The following is a 24,534-nucleotide window of genomic DNA, read 5'->3' as shown; positions in this document are numbered from 1 at the left end:
ACTGTAATGCCTGGTAAGGTCACACCGCTGAAATGGTAGGCTGAGCAACAAATTGTCTCAACAATTAATCAAATAGACAAAGTAACAAGGAACAAAGTAGGGTAACACTTTATTTTAATGTGTCACTGTTACAGTGTACCTACCTAATTAGGTACAGTGGTACAACCTGTGTAACAACATGTACTATCAGGTACTATCATTGTAGTGAATTAGTAGACCTGTTCCAAGACATTGAAGACACAACACACCTGTCATATGTACATAAGTAATTAACTGGTACACTTAATAGGTTTATTCCACTGTATCAAAGAGTAACAAGGTTGTAGCAGCACAGCTGTTACATGTACACTGAAGACAATGAGGCCTTGACTGGAGCTAAGAATGGTTTGTATATCAAATCGATCATGACCAGATTTACCCCATCCAGCAGGTCTCAGGTCAGCTCTTTGCCTCTGATGAAAATTTAGGCAAATTGGCAAAGTTTTGTAAAAGCACTCAGTATTACAATGTAACAACTATATGTAGGTACCCACAAATACATGTACATGTTGTTACACAGGTTGTACCACTGTACCTAAGTATATATAAGTATATATACTTTTTTGATCCCGTGAGGGAAATTTGGTCTCTGCATTTAACCCAATCGGTGAATTAGTGAAACACAAACAGCACACAGTGAACACACAGTGAGGTGAAGCACACACTAATCCCGGCGCAGTGAGCTGCCTGCTTCAACGGCGGCGCTCGGGGAGCAGTGAGGGTTTAGGTGCCTTGCTCAAGGGCACTTCAGCCGCGGCCCACTGGTCGGGGCTCGAACCGGCAACCCTCCGGTTACAAGTCCAGAGTGCTAACCAGTGGGCCACGGCTGCCCCCTAATTAGGTAGGTACACTGTAACAGCGACACATTAAAATAAAGTGTTACCCAAAGTAGTACTTTCTTTCAGATTCTGAAAACAACTACAGAACATGTTGCCAGGCTGGCCTTGTACACATCACAAACATCAAATGTCTCCTCCAAAAAACATTCACTCAATCAGACATTTCTCCCTCGCTGTCATCAGTATCCTCCACTGAAAGTGTAGCCATCTTCAAATTTTTATTTGCACCATCTTCACCACCACTACTGTAGGCAGTAGGTGGTGCATGGTAGTCCATCTGACTGACAGCAGCAAGAGGCCCTGGACCATGCTGGCACTGCCTTGCATCCACAAGCAACAAGCTGTAGACTCGTTTTGGGTGCAATGTCAGTGTTGCCATGAACAGGCACAGGAATTCCATCCTCTATTTTCCAGCCAAACAGGGATACATCATCAGTACACACAGGAGGTGTTTTTTTTTGTCAGCTGCTCTCCACAGAAAGACTTGCAGCCATGCATGCTTGATGTGTTCCACTGCATATTCTCTTGTTGGAGGGTCTCTTTTCTGGGTGAATAGCATGTATCTCAAGTTACTGAGGCTTTCAACAGTCTTTCCATAGTAGAGGCAAGAAAGGAAATCCATTCCTGCCTTCATGCTCATCAGCTTCTACAGTACATCTGTAAAATTCTTCAAATCAAGATTCCTCTTGAGCATCAAATTAATTGCTGAGGTTTTCCCTTTGCCATATGAACATGACACACCGTCACAACCAACAAAATCATAATATTTGTCACCTAATTTTGCATTGCATTAATGTCAATTACTTTGGGCATCCATGGCCTACTGGTTAGGGCAGTGGTCCCCAAACTACGGCCCGCCACCTCATTTTGGGTGGCCCCCCAAAACATGTCCGTGGTATATAGCAACCGGCCCACACGGGAGTACGACATCGTCAAACTATAACCTCCGCAATTTCCCCCATTCATTCTCTATGGCGAGTCTTAACAGTACACATGTAATACTCGTTTTGTCCACTGGTGGTTATTTTGGCGCTGTTTCGCGTTTGCCATCAAAAACGGAATGAAATGTAGGCCTACCTGCAAACAATGTAAGAGGCCTATGCTGACTGCATCAATGCTCAAAGTATTGTAAAAGTTTATCAATTAATTGTTAATAACTAACTAACTTCTATTCAAGTCATATTTCTGGGACTTTCTGGGATAATTATTTCTATTTTGTATTCACTCGTTCATGTTCATAGGCCTACAAAGAGGTCACAAGTTCAGGTGAGTGAAAGTTAGAATGGTGGTCATTTCAGACCACTTCAGCGCTTCATAAAATTCTCATCAACTTTTTCAGAGTTCAGAGTTCACACATTTTTAATAAAATATACTTTTGGGAATGCAAAAGTCTTTTTATTAGTATTATTTAATTTGAGTTACGTTTTACACTGATATGGCATGATGGCAATATAAACACAGCTAACAATGGTATTAAATTGCAATAGCCTATAGATTAAATGTAATGGAATATTCAACTAAGGTAGACTGCTGTTGTTCACAGCACTAAGCTATTTAGGCCATCCTTAAAAATATTTTTGTTTGCAGTAACAGCCAAAACAGCGGTAGGTAGGTCAATATTTTTTTTTTTCAAGATTCAAAGTAAAAAAAAAAGTACAATTTTGGTCATGGTGATTACGTAGGAATGAATTCACACAAATGTGCATATCGTGACGTAACTGACTGGGTCTTCAACCCGTGCCTTCAGGTGCACCATTGCAAACCTCATTCTGATGCATGTTATATAGACCAGCCTTTCTCAAACTTCTTTGACCTGAGGCCCGGTCATTGCAGACTTTTGGGTCATAGGGCTCATCTACATGTACCCAGAAAGAAGGCTACAATAGCTCTTGGCCACATTATATTGAAATTTTACTATACAATACTCAATGCTATACAGTGTATTATACAGTCTCTGCTCTGTTTCTAAGGAAGTTCCAAAAAACAACGTCGTTCTATTAAGTTTCGTTAAATAAATAAATAGCCTTCCAACAGGTTGAAGCGGAGCTTTGATACCAACGTTATCGATTAGTTTCAGTTTCTCTCGCGCAGACGCGCATTGAATGAATGCTCATACCACCACTTAATTGTAGGGCTCCATGTTTAATGACATCGATAGCAGAAACGTTTGTTTTCTTTTTTCGTCGATCCGCGGTTTCTTGATCAACTGCGCAGCAAATTATCAGATGAAGCACCGGGCCTAATTTCACTCCACGACTCCGCGGACCAGCAGTCTCCATGTTGCGGACCCATATTTTGAGAAATGCTGAATAGACCACAACCAATTTCAATACTCCGACACGGTCACCGTTAGACTAGGGGGAGAAGGGATGAGAAAAGATCTGGCCACAGTTCTTCCAGAACTTCGTGCCAAGTAAAAGCGTTATCAGTTTGTGTGAATGAAACGAAGCATAGGCCATAGTGCGACATGCTTAAAACCAATGGTGTAGAGATGACGCCACAGGTTTTTTTTTTAAGTGAGCCACGTTTGCATGTAGGCAATTTATATTCACAATACTTGGGCCTACTAAAAGAAATATTATTTTATTGCATTTGTATTGGTTGTTTAGAGTAAAAAAAACAATCGGTCGGTATTAACGCAAGTTTACAACCGGCAAGTCGGTCGGACTAAAAGGGGAAAAAAATAAATATTTGGGTCGGTTCTAAATTGACAGGTTCGGTCGGGTTACGGCAAACGAAAATATTTTTAAGGATGGCCTTATGGTTACTGATATACTCAGAGTCTCTGGCCCTCTCTTAGAGCCAGGCATAGTAAGCTGGCCCTCGGAAGAAAAAGTTTGGGGATCACTGGGTTAGGGAATCGGACTTGTGACTGAAGGGTGGCCAGTTCGATTCCCGACTGGTAGGGAAAATGTGGGTGGGGGGAGTGCCTTAACAGCGCTCTCCCACATCCATATCCATGGATGAGGTGCCCTTGAGCCCTGCTCCCCGGATCAAGGGCTGCCCACTGCTCCGGGTGTGTATTTGTACTCCTAGTGTGCTCACTGCTCTGTGTGTGTGTTTGAATGGGTGTACACTGTTTGTGTGGGTGTATTGTACACTACCCCCGAATGGGTAAAATGCAGAGCACAAATTCGTTGTATCGGTGGGGTCAGCCCTATGTTCCCACATTTCTAGGGTTAGGGTTAGGCCTGAGGTGTGGGTTAGGGAACATAGGGCTGTGGGAACATAGGCATACTCCCGTACTGGTATATGTAAGTATACTTAGGCAGCCGTGGCCTACTGGTTAGGGCTTCGGGCTTGAAACCAAAGGGTTGCCGGTTCGATCCTCGACCAGTAGGGCACGGTTGAAGTGCGCTTGAGCAAGGCACCTGACCCCTCACTGCTCCCCGAGCGCCACTGTAGCAAGTCAACTCACTGCTCCGGGTTAGTGTGTGCTTCACCTCATGTGTGCTCGTTGTGTGCTTCATCTCACTGTGTGTTCACTAATTCACGGATGGGATAAATGCAGAGACCAAATTCCTTGTATATGCAAGTTTACTTGTGCTATAAACCTGATTTACATTTGTTGTTATATTTTTTGTTGTAATTCCAAATGATACGTGTCATTCCTTGCAATACTGGAAGAAATAATTTTCTTGATTCTGTCCTCTCCTGTAATCAACTTTGCCGTTTTCACTGTAATTAAGGGGGCAAATTCAAGGACTATTATCATTAATGTGCTGACTAATTGGCAAGTACCCTATAACTCAGACTAGTTTGTAACAATCCTGGACTGTGGTGTTTTTAAAGCATTAAAAAATGTTAGGATGAAAAATATTGTTGTCTGTAATTCTGGGGGGAAATCCAAGGACAGTTATAATTAATGTGTTAACTACCTGGGAAGTACCTCACAACATTGCTGTCCGAAATTCAGCGACTGATTCAAGGGAAATTAAAGCTAACATGCTAACTAACCCGCAAGTTGGTGAACTAGGGTACATCAGACTTGCTATAATATTCATATTAAAATGAATTACTATTGAATGATTGTATTCCTGTATGTATTAAGCTACATGGCAGTTTCATAATTCATTTAATTTAATACCAAACATGACACAATTTAGAGGTATTAGCTATTATGCGGCAAAAAGGAACCTAATTTGACCTTAAAGGTCACTTTGCAAAAGGTATTTTGTTCTCTGGAGGGACCTAAACTATTGTTTTCTACTTTGTTATGGTCAAAGCTGATTTCTGTATGAAAGGAGCTTTGATACCATACATGATGGGTTTATATGTTAATGTCTATTTAGATGATTTTCTATGATCAAAAAAGGGGTGTGGCAGGTGATGACATTTTAAAGAAAATGCTCAACCCGTCAGATTCTGAAAGGACACCCCCTTACCTATACATTTATGCACAAAAAATGCATTAGTACCTTATGTCACACTTCTACCTGACTATCAAGAATCGTTTATGTTTTTAGTGCAGGAGATGAATAAATGAGCATTAAATAAACAAAGTTGGGCTAACCACAACTCAAGCAAGCAGTAAGCTAATATACACAAATTATGCATATACATACATACAGTATATTTGTAGCAAGTAAATGTTAAACTGCTATAACAAAATTCCCTGATGACTTTGACCCAAAAATGAAAAAAAAAAAATCTCTGACTTTCCATGTCTGGAATAGACTTTTCAAAATTCCATGATATTCCAGAAATTCCATGACCTGTGGGAACCCTGTAATAAACCGTTTGCACACCCTATATGCCTGTTTTAAACGGAATAAGTTATTGGGTCATGAAAACACCTTAAACGGAATATGCTCCCAGAAGGAAGAGTGTTGTAGCCCAGCGCATGCTCAATTCGCACAGAACTAGGATGAAATTAACCAATTGTCTCTCACGCACTTTCCTAATCATGGGAAACGCGGACACTTTTGGAAAGACGAGGAGAAACTTATGTCTTGCACCTTACCTGTTCAGTCAAAGATTTAGCCTACGTCATGACGTTGGGAGCCTATTTGTAGGCTGCGTCGCTGATTTATTCGGAATAATGCTTTCGATTGCTATTGCTAAACAGTCAGATTGCTAAACAGGAATATGGTCAAAACGTGACATTCTACTTGCTTGTAAACAGGTTAAACGGAATATTGACATACACGGAATTGACATACACGTTTATTCCCTGCATGAAAATGTAGTGATTGTCACCATATTGAACAGATTGACTCGACCTTGCCAAACAGTAGGCTAGCCCATTTTGCGACGACTCATCATCTAAAACCACGTCAGTTGTTATAGCCTACATCGACTTGTAGCCTAATTTTGCACCTAAGCTTTGTCATTCTGCAAACCATCATCTGTTGAAGGGAGACGTTGCAACCTGCTGTGTTGAAGAAGCATTTATTTATTTATTTATTTATTAGGCTACCGAGCACATCCTGATTGGAATCGGCATTTTCAAAAGCACCCACGTCGGCTATGACATTATGGCGAAAACCAGATTAAAAACGACAAACCTATAACTCTGAGTGAATATGCTAGCCTACTTACATTGCTCTGCTTTCGTAGACATTGTGAAAACAGGTCCGGAAGAATCGTTGTAGCCTGTCTTAAGCCCTGTGGGATTTGTATCCCCAGTCTCAGGAAAAAGGAAAAATTGCCACTGCTCACTGGTTCTCGCAGGTTAAACCATCCGTTGCCATAATTATTAATTTGACCGACATCCGTGCGCGCGTGACACCTGTGTCACATCTCCATAGTGAGACTATTTTTCTGAAGATACGATGGCACAGAAAGAGAATAGCATAGCCTACCTACACTTCATGGATAAGGCTATTCGACATCTTGACAGATAACATGGTATATTCCAGTTTACACAAATCAGCATGCAGTCAACTCCGTCTCATTGATGATTAGGGATAGGCTATTCTTAACATTTTTTTTTTTTTAGGGGGGGTGGCCTACAGGGGAGGATAAGCCTACCGGGATCACAATATTGTTATGATGTAGCCTAGGCCAGGGGTTCCCAAACTTTTCCACGACAAGACCCCCCAAATACCAGGCTCTGGCCAAGGACCCCCTTGATGTGTTATTAAACCCATCGACAATACTACGGCAAATGTAAAAATACATTAAAGGTGCCCTGCCACACAAAACCGTTTTTGCATTTTTTTAACATGTTAGGTCCATATGTGTTTGTGCTATGTCGTGAATGTAACCTACTTGAATGCCCTCATACAGACTTACACTACCTCCAGACCGCTGTGCTCCTCTGAAGAACGACGTCTAGCTCTACCACCGGTGCGCTCAAACCAATCCAAACTTTTCTCATCTGTTGTTCCTCGTTGGTGGAACACACTGCCAGTTCCTACAAGGGCAGGGACATCCTTTTCCACTTTCAAAAAACTCCTGAAGACCCAGCTCTTTAGAGAACATCTACTCTCATAGCAACACTTACAACAAGTCTTACTGATCCTAGCACTCACCAGCCGTTTTAAACTGACAAGTAAATGTTAAAAACAGCACTCACCGACGCACTTATTCTTACTGTACTCTAATGTTTTTTTTAAACTGTCCTAAAATTGTGAGAATTGTTCTAAAACTTACTGTTTACCATGTTGTTAGTCGCTTTGGTTAAAAAGCGTCAGCCAAATGTAATGTAATGTAATGTAATGAATGTGAAATTAAACAGCTACCGCCTCCGTCAGCTCTAGCCACGGAAAAGAAATAAGCAGAGAAATTAGGCCAATTGCAAAAGCTCTTCAGATTGACGTGGAATTGATGAGCTCATTACTATTCATGAGCTCGCCCAGTTGAGACCGTGCCCACAAAATTTGTTTAGCTCTGTGACAGTTTTAAAAGGCCTATGCAAGGATGACTGAATGTCAACTGACTTGTGCACTATGCTCGAATCGAACTTCAACAATGCATTTTGCCCAAGAACCCAGACTTGAGGATCAAATGGCTTCAGTTTATTTTTTGGAACAATGCTACAGACTTTGCAAAAAGGTTGCTGTTAAAGCCTGGAGCAGTACTGCCCTACCAAGGCAAAAGACCTTAACTCACCAGAGTGTGAAACTGAGAAAAATGACTTTAAAGTTATCTTAATGTCCTGACAATTGAGTAATAGGTATAATATTACTTTTTTATTCTTTCTTTTTTTATTTATATTTTTTTTTTGTAATTTTTACGTAGTATACCTGTATTAATCTATCTACAAAAAATGTGAACTCAAATTTGACCTTTGACCCTTTTTTGGAAGTTACGTATTCTGCCTTAGTATTGCCCACAAAATGACAACCGGTCATACTAAGGCAAAATACCTTAACTTCTATTTTATAGCACAATGGTATGATAACAATGCTAACTTTCACTTAAAATGTAAGCAATATTAACCCTATTGGACTCACTATGATAAAACATCATATGAAAATGATTGTTTTTTTTTTTTTTTTTCTGTATTTCATACTCATACTAGTACCACACAGACAGTCACTTCTGACAGATGTCAGAATTAAGAATAAGAGTGTTTTGATGTTTTAATATATATAAAGCATATTTTTCTGTTTGGATATGAGGCACTAATTTAGACTTATTGGTTTGTTTATTTCGATAACCAGCTTAGAACAGCAAAAATATTTCAGAATCATCCCATTGTAGCATCTTAATGTCTGCTGAAAAGTTTCAGTGAAAACATAGGAATTCATATTTCTTGGGATTTTACTTGCAGTATTTGCATTATTATGATGAAATCAGGAATACATTTTGATGATGTGTGTAGGTCTTTTCAAAAAATATGATTACACTGTAGGCCTATACATTTTCCTGGATAGAATGGAAACTTAATCAAATGCAGATGATAAAACAAAGTTCTCCAGGTTCAACAAAAGGTAGGCTCTAAATTACTACATTCCTGCTGCTGGTGTGTGTGTGTGGAAGGTGTATCTTTGCAGCTCCAACAAACTCGCGTAGTTTTCAGTCAATGACTATCATTTGCAGGCGAGAGCTAGCCTGGCTAGCGCCACCACTTCTCAATGAGACGTGGTCTGGGAACCAAACGTTCATTTTCTCGTATTTTAAAAAAATACCCAGATCCGTTTATTGGGTGCCACGGATGTCTATCAAATGTGTCTGTGCATAGCTCATCATCGTCTTGCTCCCCCTGTTCTGTGATTGGTTCCCTATCTTAGGCAAAAATTAGGGCGGTAGTTTCCAGGCTGCCTTAGCGTGAACACCCAGGCTAGGCGAGAGCTAGCATATGAGAAACATTTTTTTCCCAGTTGACATGTAGCCTTGTATTACGGGCTGTGATGTCCTGGCGACGTCCCCTAAAGGTCCCCTGGCGAACGTCACCTCCTCGACATTGTGTAGGGTTCCCTTTACGTCCCGCGGACCTCTGTTCGGGAGGTCTAAAAGACGTCCACGAGACTTTGAGAGGATGTCCTGTAATGGTCACCGCGACGTTATGCGCGCGACATTTATATTTCCGCGATGGTAAAAAAAAAAAAAAAAAAACATGAAGCGCGATTTAGTATGGTAGCCTAGGCTATTACATCCTGTAAGTCTCAGCGTTGCTAGGAGAGAGGTAGACGGAACATGAACACGCATTAACGACATTAACTACAACTACACAATCAACTCCACTCACCTCATATTTTCACGCATACTGAAATCACGTCCTCCGAATGCATTAAACTAATGATGAGTAGACATGGACATTTATACCGGGCTAGGATGTGCTGCTTTCACATCTACGGTGTCATTTTCTTAATAAACTAATATGACGTTTTAATGGGCATATCCTGTAGCATATTGTTCAAAACATCATAAGAGTAGGCCTAGGCTAGCCTAAGATAAATTGTTCAAACCATATTGTTTCAAAATATTAAAAACTAATAATAGCCAAAAATACTAAATGCATCGCAATGCATGCTTGGAAGCAAAACTCAACATGAAATAAAGTACATGAAACTAGAATGGATTGATGTTATATCCACTCATTTTCTTGGACCTGTGATCAAACAGGGACAGCCTATAAATGTAAGCCTATCTTCCTGGAACATTGCAGATAAAGAAAAATGTATCGTTTTCTCAGAATGATCTTTGTAGCCAACTTTAGGATGAAATAAATACATTTCCAGATGTTTCTATTCTATATCATTGTTTTATTAATAAACAGTAAGGCTCTGGTGAGGCAGAGAGCTTGCTCCTCGTCAGAAATCTCATCAGATATGTGCACTCTTTGCTGTTTCCACAAAGGAGCTGCTGTAACATCGGGGACAGCTATGCGTGACACTTTTAAACGCGAGCATGCGTCAAATAAATTACAATGACATTTAAACAAGTCATGAAGAAGCAGTATCCTTAATTCGTCTACAATGTAGAGCTAGATCGTTTTGCTTTACAAATTAAGTAGTCACTTCTGTTGCTAGACAACTGTAAACAAATGCTAGGCCTACGTGGTCTGTTTTTAACATTTCTCTAGTTTTATTGCATCGTATTCAGCTCCAAAAGTCGGTTCAGTCCCAATTTGGCCTTGTGTGTGTTTCTGAAAATAAAACAGATAATGACTACGTTAAATAAACCACTGCCTATTTAGAGCATGTTACATGCATCACGTAATGACAGATATCTGAAGAAATGCGCATTGTAGGCTTTGCTAGAAGCTAAGAACAGCGACTTTGCTAACGTTACACCAAGCATCACATCAGCTAACATGAATTTGATAAAATCCCTTCCCTAGTTTGTAACGTTATACATTAATGTTAAACTCAAAATGTATGTGCTACATAATTCAGCATGTCTGCATTAGCACATACATTTTGAGTTTAACGTTAACAACCCTTTTCCCAGTTTATGAAGTTGTGCGTCTATGATCAAAGTAGACATACTTTGCTCATAGACGCACAACTTCATAAACTGTATGATATGTTGCCTTAGACTACAGTAGGCTAATGCAGCTACTGCTAGAGAGTCTAGATAGATAGATACTTTAGTCATCCCCAGACGTGTAACGTGAAGTCGTGCATGGATGTGATGTCTCCGTAGCCTACTGCAGGTGGTAGCCAGAGCGCTCTCAACTCCGCTGCCATGTGTGAATAAACAAACGTCCCCCCCATGACCCCGGTATAACGTTGTTGTCGGGTCCTTAGAAGGTATTTGAAATTACCAAATGCAAATGTCATCCGAGGAACCTGACGGTGACGTCCCCAGAAAGTCCTGCACCGGACGTCACGCAATAACCAAACGATAACTTGCTCCGGACGTCAATAAGGTCACCGGTACGTCCGCTAGAGAACATGACGTTCGGGACCAATCAGGGACGTCGTGAATGTCGGCATAAGGTCCGGGGGACGTCCCGTGTTTGTCGGGTAGGCTAGGCTACGTTTCAAAGCCATCAATCTAACAAAAAGCAAGCACTGCAAAACATGTAGGCTACTGTATACACTTTATTGAAGTTAGTAGTGTGTGTCTGAGGTGATTTAATTGAATAATGCATAGCCTATTAGCCTAAGCCAGCCGGCGTGTTGGTCGGTCAGAAGGCAGCTTGCAGTAACTTCACACCGTAACTTCAATCGAGTGTTAAAGAAGCCCTATGCAAGTCTGGTTATTCCTTCACTGTTTCTGGGTTTTCGCCTGATTTTGGGAGGAGCATCTCGCTGCAGCCTGCGGGAAGGCGGGGCTTGACATCAAGCCCAGCCCACATCCAAGTCAGCCATGTTTTTTTGTATTACGTCACGCAGTTTAAAATTGCTGGCGGTGAGAGGGAGGCAGTCAGCAGAGAGAGCCAGGACTCGCAACGAGACTGAGCGAGCTGCTAGTGCTACATTCTACAAACCAGCAACTTACTGCAAAACACGTTTTATTGTGTAATTCAACACGTTAACTGTGGATTCAAACCAGTGCAACAACTCGCAACAGCATCAACGTTTCCATAAGAACGCCATTGTCACACTACTCGTTCGTCAGGTAGGAACTAGCTAGCTGGCTAGCTAGCCAGCAAAGTTAACCACCCAGATGGCAAGAGGCTGGCGGCAGCCCACCGGTTTAGCTGTCGCCGGCGGACCGCTGAGTTTTTCCACATCGGTTCTACCGCGGTCCGCTGGGCTAACGAGCCGCAGCTTTGACCACCTTTATTCATTTATACGGCGGACTGCCGGTGGCCTAACGTTACCATCGCGGGTTGCTGACAAGTAGCCTATCTACCGGTGGTCCAATAGCTGCTTGCTATCTGGGCAGTAGCCTATATTTGAGATGAGGAGATGTCTAGCTTGATCTAACCGGTTAACGTTACACAATGCATGCTTCTGGTTCACCTGTTGTTAATAAAGCAAAATCGCCCCTTTGTAGGCTACATTTGGTTGTAATGGAGAATTCTTGCTGTTAAACTGATAGTCCATGATAATGAAACAACACACCATTCTACTTTTGAGGCCTAAATTAAATGAAATATGGCTTGTTTTCCGTTTGAACACATTGTCATCAATATTTAAAATTACCATTTTTTTTTAATGTGCATGTTATTGTTTTAAAAACCGGATATCAAATGAACGAAAAAGTACACAAACCCAATTACAGTAACTAGCCTAGGCCTAAATGAAAAATTCAGTGTGGTTGCATGAAATGTCATTTGTGTTTAGCCTACATCATCAGTTTTTATCATCTAATATGAAACAATATAATTCGCTACCGGGCTGTCAGTAGTAAAGCCAAAGCGTACGGGGAGTGACGTAGGCAAAGAAAACATGGCTGAGTTGGATGTGGGCGGGGCTTGATGTCAAGCCTCGCCTTCCCGCAGGCTGCAGCGAGGTGTACTTGGATTTTGGCTCACATGTTTCACGACATAGCTCCCCCTGCAGCTTCAGTAGCAAGTGACTGCTACGCTAAACCCCCACTAGCTAGCGAGCTAGCCATCAAGAAACCAAGATAAACAGGGCTCACAATAAAACGGTCGAGCAAACACATTGTTCAAGAGACTATCAAACCACAAAAAAACGAAGTTCACCCAATGGTACCCAGATAGCAAAGGGGCGTTGAATCCACGTTGATTGTTGGTTAGAATGGTCGGTTTCCGTCAGACTACCGAAATTCACCGTTGAATCAACGGAGTGGAAGGTCATTCTTTCAACTGTCGGAGAATGTCGAAAACACTTCGTTGAATCAACGTTGATATGCTGGCTAATTTTCAACGTCATCAACGGGATGTCGAAATAAGGTCGCATTGTGGTTGTAACCTCAACGCATCTGGGGTAGCAATTTAATAAAGACAGGATGCAGTCCAAGCATGTTGTAGGTTCAATAATGCTATTTCTTGTAGCCTACCTACCTAAGCTGCAGATAGGCTATGGTCTTTACTATCCCTGGTACAACTTCTGGCATGAAATGAAAACTATGGCCTAGCCTATATACTTTCCTTTAGCCTATATGTATATCTAGTCATTTTTGTTAAGCTCACAGTGCTTAACATCCTGCAACATCAATGGCATTTAGGGAGGGGGGCACACACAGGCTGCAATTTAGAGATCCTAGTAAAACTATTCAACAATGCACGATGTGCTTATAATCTAACACAGTTCAAAAGTAAGTTTGAAGTCAACCATTGAATGAAAGTCAACCATTGAATTTCCAGACCCCCCTTCCTTGAAATAATTACTCAAGAGTTTGATTTCACAGATAAAGGTTTCAATACCCATTAAACAAAATTGAAAAAACTTAAAGGAATACATGAAAATTACATCAAGAGAAATGTAGTGCAACATTGTAAACAGAAAAAAATTGTTTATTTAAAATAAAATAAATAAAAACATACAGACAAGTACAGCTAATGAAGAGGTATAGTAAACCAAACAATACAGCAAGCAAACCAAGCAAAACTAATTTCTTTTTCAATAGTGGCCAATACACACAAAAATGGCCTCTTATTGTTATATATTATGTCAAACGCAAGAGAGACAGAGAATGAGATTTTGCAGCAATTTAATGTGACAATTAGTCAGGCCGAAAAGGTCCCCCTTAGTGAAAGCTCATCACATCTACCACTTTGTGAGGCAGCTTTAGACTATGCGAACAGACCTCGTCAACACAGTACAAACAGTGGTGTCAGTGACAGTACAGACAGAAGATTTTAGTAGTCATCTAGCTCTGATGAAAGTGAGTCTGGGGAGATGAGTCTACGACACAAACTTAAGCAGTGGGCAGCGACTTTTGAAATTAATCTTGTTGCAGTTACTGCTCTTCTGTCAATATTGCTGTGGGAACATTGGGGGTGGGGGTGAATATCACCATTTTGGATTGGCTAAGGGAACATTGATGGTTTACCCATTTTCAAAAGTTCTAGCATTAATCATATTGACAGCATACCATCCAGAGCTGCTTAGAGATTTTGAGATTTTTCCTATGGGAAAATAACAGCCAGTGCTCATAGGAACTGCAGTAATAATGCAGTATGTTTCCTTACCACAGCCTACCAAGACCCTCACGTCATCAAAAACATCCCAGTTTTGACCTGGTGGAAGGTGGTTCAAAACGGATTTTTGGAGCCGCCAGTGGTCATAGGAGCCAGACCAGTAACAGTTCCAAAAATCGCCTGCCTCCTCCAACCAACTACCTGGCACTATGGCAGTGGCTTTGTCCCGGAATTCTACAACCTTCCACACCTGTGCCATCTGATAAAGAGGTGAATGAATGGAACACTTGAAAAAGAACAATAGTTTTGAGTGTGTGAAAAAGAGAACCATGAGGAACATATTTGGCCTACACACCAAAATCACGGTTGGTGTACATGTTGCAAGATCAACAGTGATCACTAACTGAAAATAACATAGCAGGTGGGATAATCCCATATCCCTGAACTCACGGTGACGACAAAATCAGAAATGCAAACGTTTGCTCTAAACACTTTTGTCCTCTGCCTTCGAGCGGATACTGTGATCTCCGATACGCGAGTGCTGCACACTTTGATTTTTGCTACACCAGAGCTAACTTGCTAACTAACATAATGGCAAGTTGCATCGCCTGTATTTACAGAAATAGATAGATGGAAGGCCACAGAGCTAAGGCAATTCATAGTTTACAGTGGGCCTGTGGTTCTGAAGCACATTCTTCCACAAGAGATTTTTGAAAACTTCTTGTTCTCCATGCTTTTATTACCTAAGCCTAATCTACCATTACAACAGGTGGTCAAGAGGTTGTTGAGTGCTGGTCAAAGGTGCCTGATACCTTGACTTAACCTCCAAGTATACAGCCCCTTCTGTATGACTTACACCAGGATGGTGTAATAAGAATATCCACTCAAAGACAGAGGACAAAAGTGTGTAGAACAAACATTTGAATGTCTGATTTTGTCATCCCTGCGAGGGTTTAACACGTTAATTTCAGGAGTCTATGGAGTGACCAGAGGTAAACCTCTAAAGGTGATTGTGCACTCCTTTATGTGTGATGCTTCAGCTCTGCACCAATCAAGGTTCTTGCTGTGAAGAGATGTCAGCCCTCCCAAGACGCACTCAACACCTCACAGTGGCACAGGTCTGCCAAGATCAGCACACTTGACTTCCAGCTCGAGTCCTTTCTGTATGGAGCATAAATAAAAATAATGGAAAGTAAATATACATTTGGCTATCCTAACCACTAAAAAAACCCACACAATTAAGAACACTGACGTGGTATACCCCCCTAGCAATTAATATACAAGTGTGATGCGTTCAAAAAATTGGATCTACTTCATTGGTGTTCAAATAACAATGTTAATGGTCATTCTAAATTACGTAGGACAATGGGAAATACAACCAACCAAGCAGTGGAATAAGAAGTTATAATCCAAAACATGTTTCAGCTGCTGAAAGTGAAGGTGTATGAAAGATGAGCATGAAAGCACAATTCTTACAACAGGGTTGCGCTATTCAGTGGCAGCAACAGCTTCAAGTATCCTCTTCCCAGGTTGACCTCCAGTTGATCCTTGTTCCTCCTGAAGGTCAGGAGCACTTCACAGAGTAGTGTGGTGTGCATCACAAATACTCCTAAAAGGAATCATAAAAGATAATAATTTTAAGGATACAATTTCAAAAGCAGTGTTATGCATGAACCAATTTCATTTCCTATTAACAGTGAATTGAACTTTGAACACATTACTTACACATTCCACAACTTAACACATTGAACTTAACACATTAGGTCCAGCTTGGTAACACATGATTATTGTTTTAGTTGTGATTGAAATAGGTAACACAATATCCACAACAACTGGAGATGGTAGTGATGGAAAGCTGATTATAAAAATAATTGTTAAATGTTTATTTTAGGGCTGAATTGATTACTTGAGTAACTCAAAATAATTAAATTACAAAAAATGATTGATGAAAATTATCTGCCTTGAAGCTTCGCTTAATTTCCATCACTTGTGATGTGGCCTGCTCAGCTCAGGGGTTATTGTATCACACGGACTGTTATTACCAACGCGCACACCACTTTCAGAATTAAGTTGACGTGATGACACCAAAGAAACCATCATACCACCCGATAATTTCAAACCTAGAAAAGACAAGGACGTCAAAACTGCATTGTACTGCATAGTAGCCTGCTGTACTTTACTGCAGAAATTCTGTATTTTAAACATGAAAATACTTAAGTACTGCACTGTATTGTACAATCACTGTGAAAACTGCAGTTATTTTTTGTAAATGAGGTAATTTGGTAGGAAAGGTAGATGCTGCAGATGCACAAATATACATCAAATAAATCAATTTACTTTGAAGTGACTAGGGCTAGTTTACAGATTTACATTTATTGTGCATATTAATCAATTTTTCCAAAATATATTTTAACAAATAAATACATACATATTTTGTTATTCAATGAAATAATCACTAGCATACTCGATTCCAAAAAGACTCATAGCTGCAGCCCTAGTTTATTTGAAGAGAGAAACCAGAAGCACTCACTGTCTTTCTTCATTTAAAAAATATGAAATGAATGAGTCTCAATTGAAAAGAACTATGAAGGTTAATTTATGCATTTTCTAATCACATCACGACCTGAAGAGTGATTTCAAATGACATTCCCCGAACACAGGAGATGGACAAAGGAGATGCATGAAAGAGGCAAGTCATTTTCCTCACCTCTGGAATAAGAAAGATATTTACTGAACAAATGGTTGTAATGCATTTGATGGTATTGCCTTCCATTGCTTAGGTGCTAGGTCAACCTAACCCACTTAGTTAGCAAAGGCAGAGGTGTAGCCCGTTACAATTCAGCAAAATGATGTGGGGGTAAATTGAAGAGTTCAGTGCCATGTGAGCACTTCACTTATCAGATTATTTAACAGAATACTGCACATCTAAAAGTCGCGTGCTTGCCAACCAGCCGCAACTATAATAGCCCCAGCTACCAACAATCTGCGCAGACAGTGGTGGTGATAAAGACGAGACAGACAAGACACAGCATTTTTAGCGATACATAGCGATTTAGATTGATTTGTTTTTATATTAATATTAACTTTAGCTTAGAATAGAAGATAGGTAGAATAGATTTTGTATATATTATTAATCACAGTGTAATCTTTGTTGTATATAGATAGATAGTTTTAGATTAATTTAGATCGCGAATAGTATTAGATAGCGTTATATAGTTTAAGCAAATTTTTCCCTCCTTGAGCTGTTGAAAAGGTAAGTTTAAGTGTAATGATAGTGACTACAATGTTAAAAAGTCACTTTAGAGTGCTAACGTTAACGCTAGCATGCTAACGTTATTAGCAGAGATGGTTGATAAAGCGAGACGATTCATAAGAGGGTTATGGGCCGTTCTTTTTATAAGTATAAGTATATAAGTATATATACTCTTTTGATCCCGTGAGGGAAATTTGGTCTCTGCATTTATCCCAATCCGTGAATTAGTGAAACACACTCAGCACACAGTGAACACACAGTGAGGTGAACCACACACTAATCCCGGCGCAGTGAGCTGCCTGCAACAACAGCGGCGCTCGGAGAGCAGTGAGGGGTTAGGTGCCTTGCTCAAGGGCACTTCAGCCGTGCCTACTGGTCGGGGTTCGGTCCGGGGTCTGGTTACTAGTCCGAAGCGCTAACCAGTAGGCCACGGCTGCCCCCTTTTTGTCTTCTAATCGCGACTTGCAGCTCGATAGTGACGTCACGTCTGTATCGGAAAACAGGTAACAGCTGTTTTTTGCGTTCTGTTTGTACACAACACGACAAGTCGGAGATAATGATGGATGCCCCCAGGAAAGTCGCTCTTGCATTAGCTCTGAAAGAGTACAGAGAGCTACAATCCAAGTATGTGGTTCATCAGCGAAATATGGAAGAAGATTAGCCTGGCTTCTCAATGAGACGTGGTCTGGGAACCAAACGTTCATTTTCTCGTATTTGAAAAAAATGCCCGGATCCGTTTATTGGGTGCCACGGATGTCTATCAAATGCGTCTGTGCATAGCTCATCATCGTCTTGCTTTCCCCCCGTTCTGTGATTGGTTCCCTATCTCAGGCGAAAATTTGCTCCATGGTCTCCAGGCTGCCTTAGCAGCGTGAATCAAATCGCACGCAAGGCAGCATGGGAACACCCAGGCTAGAAGAAGATGATAGAAAACGGAGAATGTAAGTAACCTACATGTTTCAGCTAATTTGAAAGTAGTTTATGAATGTTTTAACCGCTGTTTAAGTGAAAATTCCGTTGCTACGTAACGTAGGCCTAACTTGTAACGGATTTTTATGTGTAACATTGTAGCCTACATTGTTGCGACATGCAGATGTCCAATCAAAGGTTAAATAGCGGAAGTGGGAGTTGGGCTACTCATTCACTGAGACATCATTATCACATCAAAAACAAGCGCGATACACGAACGGGGGTAGTCACATACAAAACACCGGGTAAAACACATGATGTAGGCTACAACCTAAAGAAAGACTCTAGGCCTACAAGCTAACACATACATGGCAAGATATAGGCTACGCAATTACACTCACTAAAGATGCAGTTTTTAAATGCAGCCTACCTAAGATGTTGAAAGATATTAGTGGAACTTTATTCTAGGTTTTCTAAGCCGAATGCTGTAAGCTACTAGGATATGTTAACCTGCAACAAAGAAAGGTGCCCCAGTCTGCTCTCTTTGATAGGCTTGCCTGATTTTGCAGCCTCAACTGGATGATGGAATATCCCACTTTAATTAGAGTCTACCTATATGTTATATAAGTTTAGAATGCCTATCTGTAAAGTTCTTAAGATCTATTATCTTATCTTATATTATCTTCTTAAGTTCTTCTTTTCTTACTGCCTTAAGAAACAAAACAATATAACGAAGCAATGGATTTTAAACAACATTTATTAATTTAAGGTTCTCTCTTTCATCAGGGCACTGATCTCAATTGTGTTGCGCTCCAGACATCAAATTATCCTCAAGACGGGAACTGAGTGGGAAATAATGCTCAATTGGAGTGATGCCACCTTTGCTCGTCATTTGAGGATCTCAAAACACCAGTTTGAATACCTGTTGACCAAGTTACAGGAGAACGGCCTACACACTGATCACAATCAAGGAAGGACTCCGGTGCCTGATACCAAGAAGGTGCTAATCTTCCTCTGGTATATGGCCAATCAGAACAGCTTCAGGGAGATTTCTGACAAATTTCATGTATCACAGTCAGCAGCGCACGGAATCATCCACCAAGTGCTGACCATCACGTCAGGCATAGGAAACACCTTTATCTCCAGGCCAAATGCTTGTGAAAAAGCTGCCTCTGCTGCTGCCTTTCACCGTGTCTGTGGCCTTGATGGGGTTATTGGGGCAATTGATGGCTGCCACATCAGGGTCCAGAGGCCACCCATAAGAGGAAGGGATTATATGAACCGCAAGGCATACTATTCTGTACTCCTTCAGGGGATTGTGGATGACCGGGCCCGCTTCATTGACATCTTTGCAGGACCACCAGGCAGGGTGCATGATGCCAGAATGCTGAGGAGTTCCACCTTCTTCACACAATGGCAGGAGAAGATGGTCTGCTTGGGGATAGTGCCTACATTGGCCATGCCTTCCCATTCATCAAGACTCCAAAGTGTGACAATGGGGCTCTAACAGTGGAAGACCTTAGGCACAACTCGAAGATCAGCCAGGGGAGGGTTATTGTGGAGAATGCCTTTGGAAGAATGAAGTGCAAATGGAGGCGTCTACGTGACCTCCAGAACACCCGCATTGACATTGTGGTCTGCAATGCATTTGTCATGGATAAGATGAAGCGTCTGTTAATGGAAGGCAGTGTTTCCCACAGAATGGAATTGTATTTGTGGTGGTAGGTGAAGGGGGGTGGGGGTGGGTTCTGTGTTGGAGTCAATAAGATGAACAGCCTATAATTATGCAGTTATACTTGCCTTGCACGACAAGTCCTGTCAAGTAGCTGTAACGTTATAGGGGGCGATGTGGGTCGAGGTAGAGTGAGTGTGTGGCGAGCAGGCAGAGCCTCGGTCAGAAGGCTCAATGGTATGAAGTGATGACACGGAGATGGCAGGTTTCGGTGCAACACAAGTGAACTTTATTTGAGTTTCAATTCATCTGTTCTTTTGTTCTTTACTTGTATGTGTGCTGCATCAAAGAGGAAACAAACAGAAAATGGAGTAATCAGTGAAATGGGGTAAATCAGTACAGATCCCAACTCAAACAAACCAATTGACATTTGAACAATAAACTGAAATCATATGGCTATATAAGGTACAACTAAACAATACTTGACATCCCAAGTCAACCAACATCACCTAATCATCTCTCACATGGGACTCCAACACACCAAACCAACAAACAAAGACCTTAACTATACACATGATGGCAGAGCCACTCTACAAACTGATAAACATCACAAAAGTCATAGTGAGGGTCATTAAAGTGATGACTTACGTTAACTCAAAGACGCACACAAAGCAGGACACACTGGAGTGCTGGGTTGAGATGAACAAAAGAGTGAACTGAGGGCGAGCAAACAATTTATCCTGGTCTGAGCTCCTGCTCCGGAGCTACAGGGTTTCCCAGCAGGTAAACTGGGTGTGGTTAGGTGGCAGAGCCAAACAATCCAGCAATTTCTCCACAGCACTTTCACCACAAGCCCTCCTTACACTGACAGACTTTGGAAAGATTTGCAAAGATTTGGAAAAGATTTTTGAATGACTATAGTCTCAGACCCTCTCACATCTAAAGACAAGTAGTAGAGTTTTAAGTCACAGACTATGATTTTGCAATGACTAGGGATCTTGCAGGGTCACTATTTACAAGACTGCAACACGATTCCTTTAAATTATTACCCATCGTGCAATAGATAAACAGGAACTGAAAATTATAGCCTACTAAACTCAAAGTCGTATTTTCGTGTTTCTGCAGCATTGTTTGATGCGTGACATCCTTAACCGATACAGAGTTGTTCTGTCAAGTGGTAGAGCCGACTAATTATGTATAAGAAATGACAAATATTATAAGAATAACAAATAATTATAGGCTACAGCTGTGTCGGAGTCAATAAGAAAAACAGCCTATAATTATTCAGTTACACTACATATTGACAAGTAGCTGTAATGTAATAGTGTGTTAACCTCCACAACCCAACAGCATTCTACTGTAGTATGCTAACATCCACAACCCAACAGTATTCTAACACTAATGCTTCAAGTGGGATTTGAACTCTCAACCTAAGGATCACCAGTACAAGGCATTATGCCACTGAGCCACTGTCAATCCTACATGTTGGCCAGTCACATTCACATGGTGAAAATGTGTATTGGTAAACACACAACAAGAAAAACTCTAAGCATACATTTGACAATAAATTGAAGGGCTTTCCTAAAAGAGTACACCTGAAATCTTTTTGAAATTCTGGGGCAATTAGACATTTGTAGAGAAGAACACTAATGGATGAAATATAAATATGATAGACTTAATGATGAAGGAAAAATAGTGAACAAAGAAGTTCCCCTAAATGTCAGAGTGTCTCGGCATTCTGATTCTTGGCAACTAATGACTGTGTATGTTGATTGCCTGATGTCATTCAGGTGCTGTTCAATGGTGTGAATCTTCAATAACCAATAGTATTCGAGCTAGAGCCTAAAGCACTACCAGGGATTCGAACTCTCAACCTAACAAACATCAGCACTAGGCATTATCCCACTGAGCCACTGACAATCCTACATATTTGGCAGTCACATTCACATGGTGAAAATGTGTGTTGGCAAACACACAACATCAAGAAAATTCCTAGCATACATTTGACAATAGAATTAAGGGCTTTATAAAAAAGAGTACAGATCTGAAAATGTGCACTGTTAATGGTATCCACATAATGATGGTTGTATGGTTGTTCACCAAGGAAAAAAAAATTACTCATATAGGAATATAGGTGATATAGGAGAAATGGGCTGAGTGGTCGAACTTTATTGGTCTATATATCTGAAATGGAAAAACATATCCAAATTATTTTGATAAGTTTTGTTAGGCTTTGTCTAAACATTGTCTGTGAGAATTTTGGTGAAGATTTGATAATTTTTGAAGTATGTGAAACTTTTTATGATGTTTGGCTTTTCTCTGAAATTGTGGCAAAAGTAAAAATTTTTAGAGCATAAGACCTGGGTGAAAAAGATGCATCTGAATGTAGAGATTAATATGATGAAAGAATTTTGAGTCTAGGTCAATCTGGTAAGGAGAAATAAGCATTTTTGACAAGAGCGCCACCTTTGGGTGCAGTACCCCACATTTTGGGTTATGGGTAGTGGGGGGTACTGGTAACAATACTTGAAAATGTGAAGTTTCTAGGACTTACGGTTTATAGGAATATAGGTGATCTAGGAAAAATGGCCTAAGTGGTCTAACTTTATTGGCCTATATCTCTGAAATGAAACAAAATATCAAAATTCTGATCGATAACTTTTGTGAGGCTTGGTCTAAACATTGTCTGTGAGAATTTTGGTGAAGATTTGATTATTTTTGAAGAGTGTGAAACTTTTTATAATGTTTGGCTTTTCCATGAAATTGTGTCAAAAATAAACATTTTTAGACCATAAGACCAGGGCCAAAAAGATGCATCTGAGTTTAGAGATTAATATTATGAAAGAATTTTGAGTCTAGATCAATCTGGTAAGGAGAAATTAGCATAATTAACTTTTTTTTCCAACAGCGCCACCTTTGGGTGCAGTACCCCAAATTTTGGGTTATGGGCAGAGGGGGGTACTGGTAACCATACCTGAAAATTTGAAGAGTTTTGGAGTTACGGTTTAGGCAGCAGTATGACTTTTACAGAATTTTGGCCAAAAATGAACGGTACAGAAACAATAGGGGTCCTGCAGCTACGCTGCTCGGACCCCTAATTAAATAGAGGGATCCCCAGAGGAAAGGAAATGTTAAAATGAGAGCTCCTCTCTTTCTCAATTGTTTCTCCTAGACAATAATGAGATCACAGTGATATAAAAATGAGATTATTGCTTTTGTCTCCCGCTTCTCAGGTTTGTCTCTGGAGCAAAAGAGTTAAGTTATCTCAGTGTAGACTCCCTTTAATCTACAAATGAGATCTCATCAATATTTTAAATAATGCTCAGTGTTGTCTAATTTATACATCTCATATTTTACTCAGGCTGATCCACCAGAGAGCTCTCTCTGTAAACTCATGCAATTCTCATTTCAGATCTATTTGGTAAATCTCAGATTAGGCTCCATCAGTTCTGTAAAAGACATCTCTTCACAAGCTTGTACCGTTCTCATTCTAGTCATCTCAGTTTAGTCCTTTTTTGATGTACAAAAGAGATCTCAGCAAAGGCTTATACAATACTCAGACTTGCTCAATTTATATATCTCATATTTTACTCAGGCTTATCCATCAGAGAGCTCTCTAAGTGAACTCATGTAATGCTCATCCAGACCTTTGTTTTATAAATTAGTCTGATCTGTAAGAGCTCTAGCTGTTGTAGGCCTACAACAATTCTCAAAGGATTTTCATTGGCTTATTTGTTTTAATTGCACATATTTTCAAGTTCACATTTGCAAACAGTAGGCCTAACCATGTGATGTGACCACCACACATGACGATGCTCTGACAGACCTCTGAAGTTCGCCTACAAAAAAGCTACCATCTTTGCCCATATAAGGAGATCACCTGTTCAATTCTCGCGCAGGGAGATGACGAAATGGAGATGCAGATGTTTTCCTGAACGCACTTTTGTCCTCAACCTTCGAGTAGATATTATAATCAATGGTACGTGAAGGCGGCAGAATTTGATTTTTGCTACCCCAGAGCTAACTTGCGACTTGTTAGCAAGTTAGAGAAAGCAAGTTAGACTCCAGAGGTCTATGACGGTCGGACGTGGCAACCTCCCGTGCAGAAGACTCCTAGCATGCTACCAAGGGGGCAGGCGAATTCCCGGAAGTAGAAGAATCGACGTAGGCTGGAGGGACCACCTCTCTGCTAACTCCCATAGAAGCCCATTCATTCTAGGATTTTTTTTGAAATACCATAACTTCATATAACATATATTCTGTGCCGATATTGTAGCTTCTGTGTAATCCACATAAACACTACAAAGGCAAAACAGACTCCACTACCTCGTCCGTAACGTTGGTTACCCGTAAGAAGAATGGTTAGCTTGTTCGGTTGGAGGGAAGCTAGCTTTGTCGTAATCTCTTCTTCGCGCTGTAGGGAGAT

General features: G+C 40.7%; 1 protein-coding gene and 1 long non-coding RNA gene across 6 annotated transcripts in view; both read right to left on the bottom strand.

Annotated features, from left to right (window-relative positions):
• The window catches only part of LOC121709816 (protein unc-79 homolog), a 311,977-nt gene extending 305,265 nt beyond the window's left edge, over positions 1-6,712 (bottom strand). For all 5 annotated transcript variants that reach the window (XM_042093431.1, XM_042093433.1, XM_042093432.1 and 2 more), the window contains exon 1: positions 6,420-6,712. In XM_042093431.1, the coding sequence (XP_041949365.1) occupies positions 6,420-6,441 (22 nt within the window). In that variant the 5' untranslated portion in view covers positions 6,442-6,712. The remainder of the gene's footprint in view (positions 1-6,419) is intronic.
• A 7,465-nt stretch (positions 6,713-14,177) lies between these two features.
• LOC121709822 lies at positions 14,178-24,465 on the bottom strand. Its single transcript, XR_006032043.1, has 3 exons — positions 24,435-24,465; positions 15,751-15,883; positions 14,178-15,435 (listed from the first exon to the last, which is right to left on the bottom strand). It is a non-coding gene; the product is annotated as an uncharacterized LOC121709822 (long non-coding RNA).
• Between the last annotated feature and the right edge of the window lie 69 nt (positions 24,466-24,534).

This window comes from Alosa sapidissima, chromosome 5 (genome assembly GCF_018492685.1).
Source record: "Alosa sapidissima isolate fAloSap1 chromosome 5, fAloSap1.pri, whole genome shotgun sequence".
In the NCBI taxonomy this organism is placed as follows: domain Eukaryota; kingdom Metazoa; phylum Chordata; class Actinopteri; order Clupeiformes; family Clupeidae; genus Alosa; species Alosa sapidissima.
This window is presented reverse-complemented; position numbering and strand designations above follow the sequence as displayed.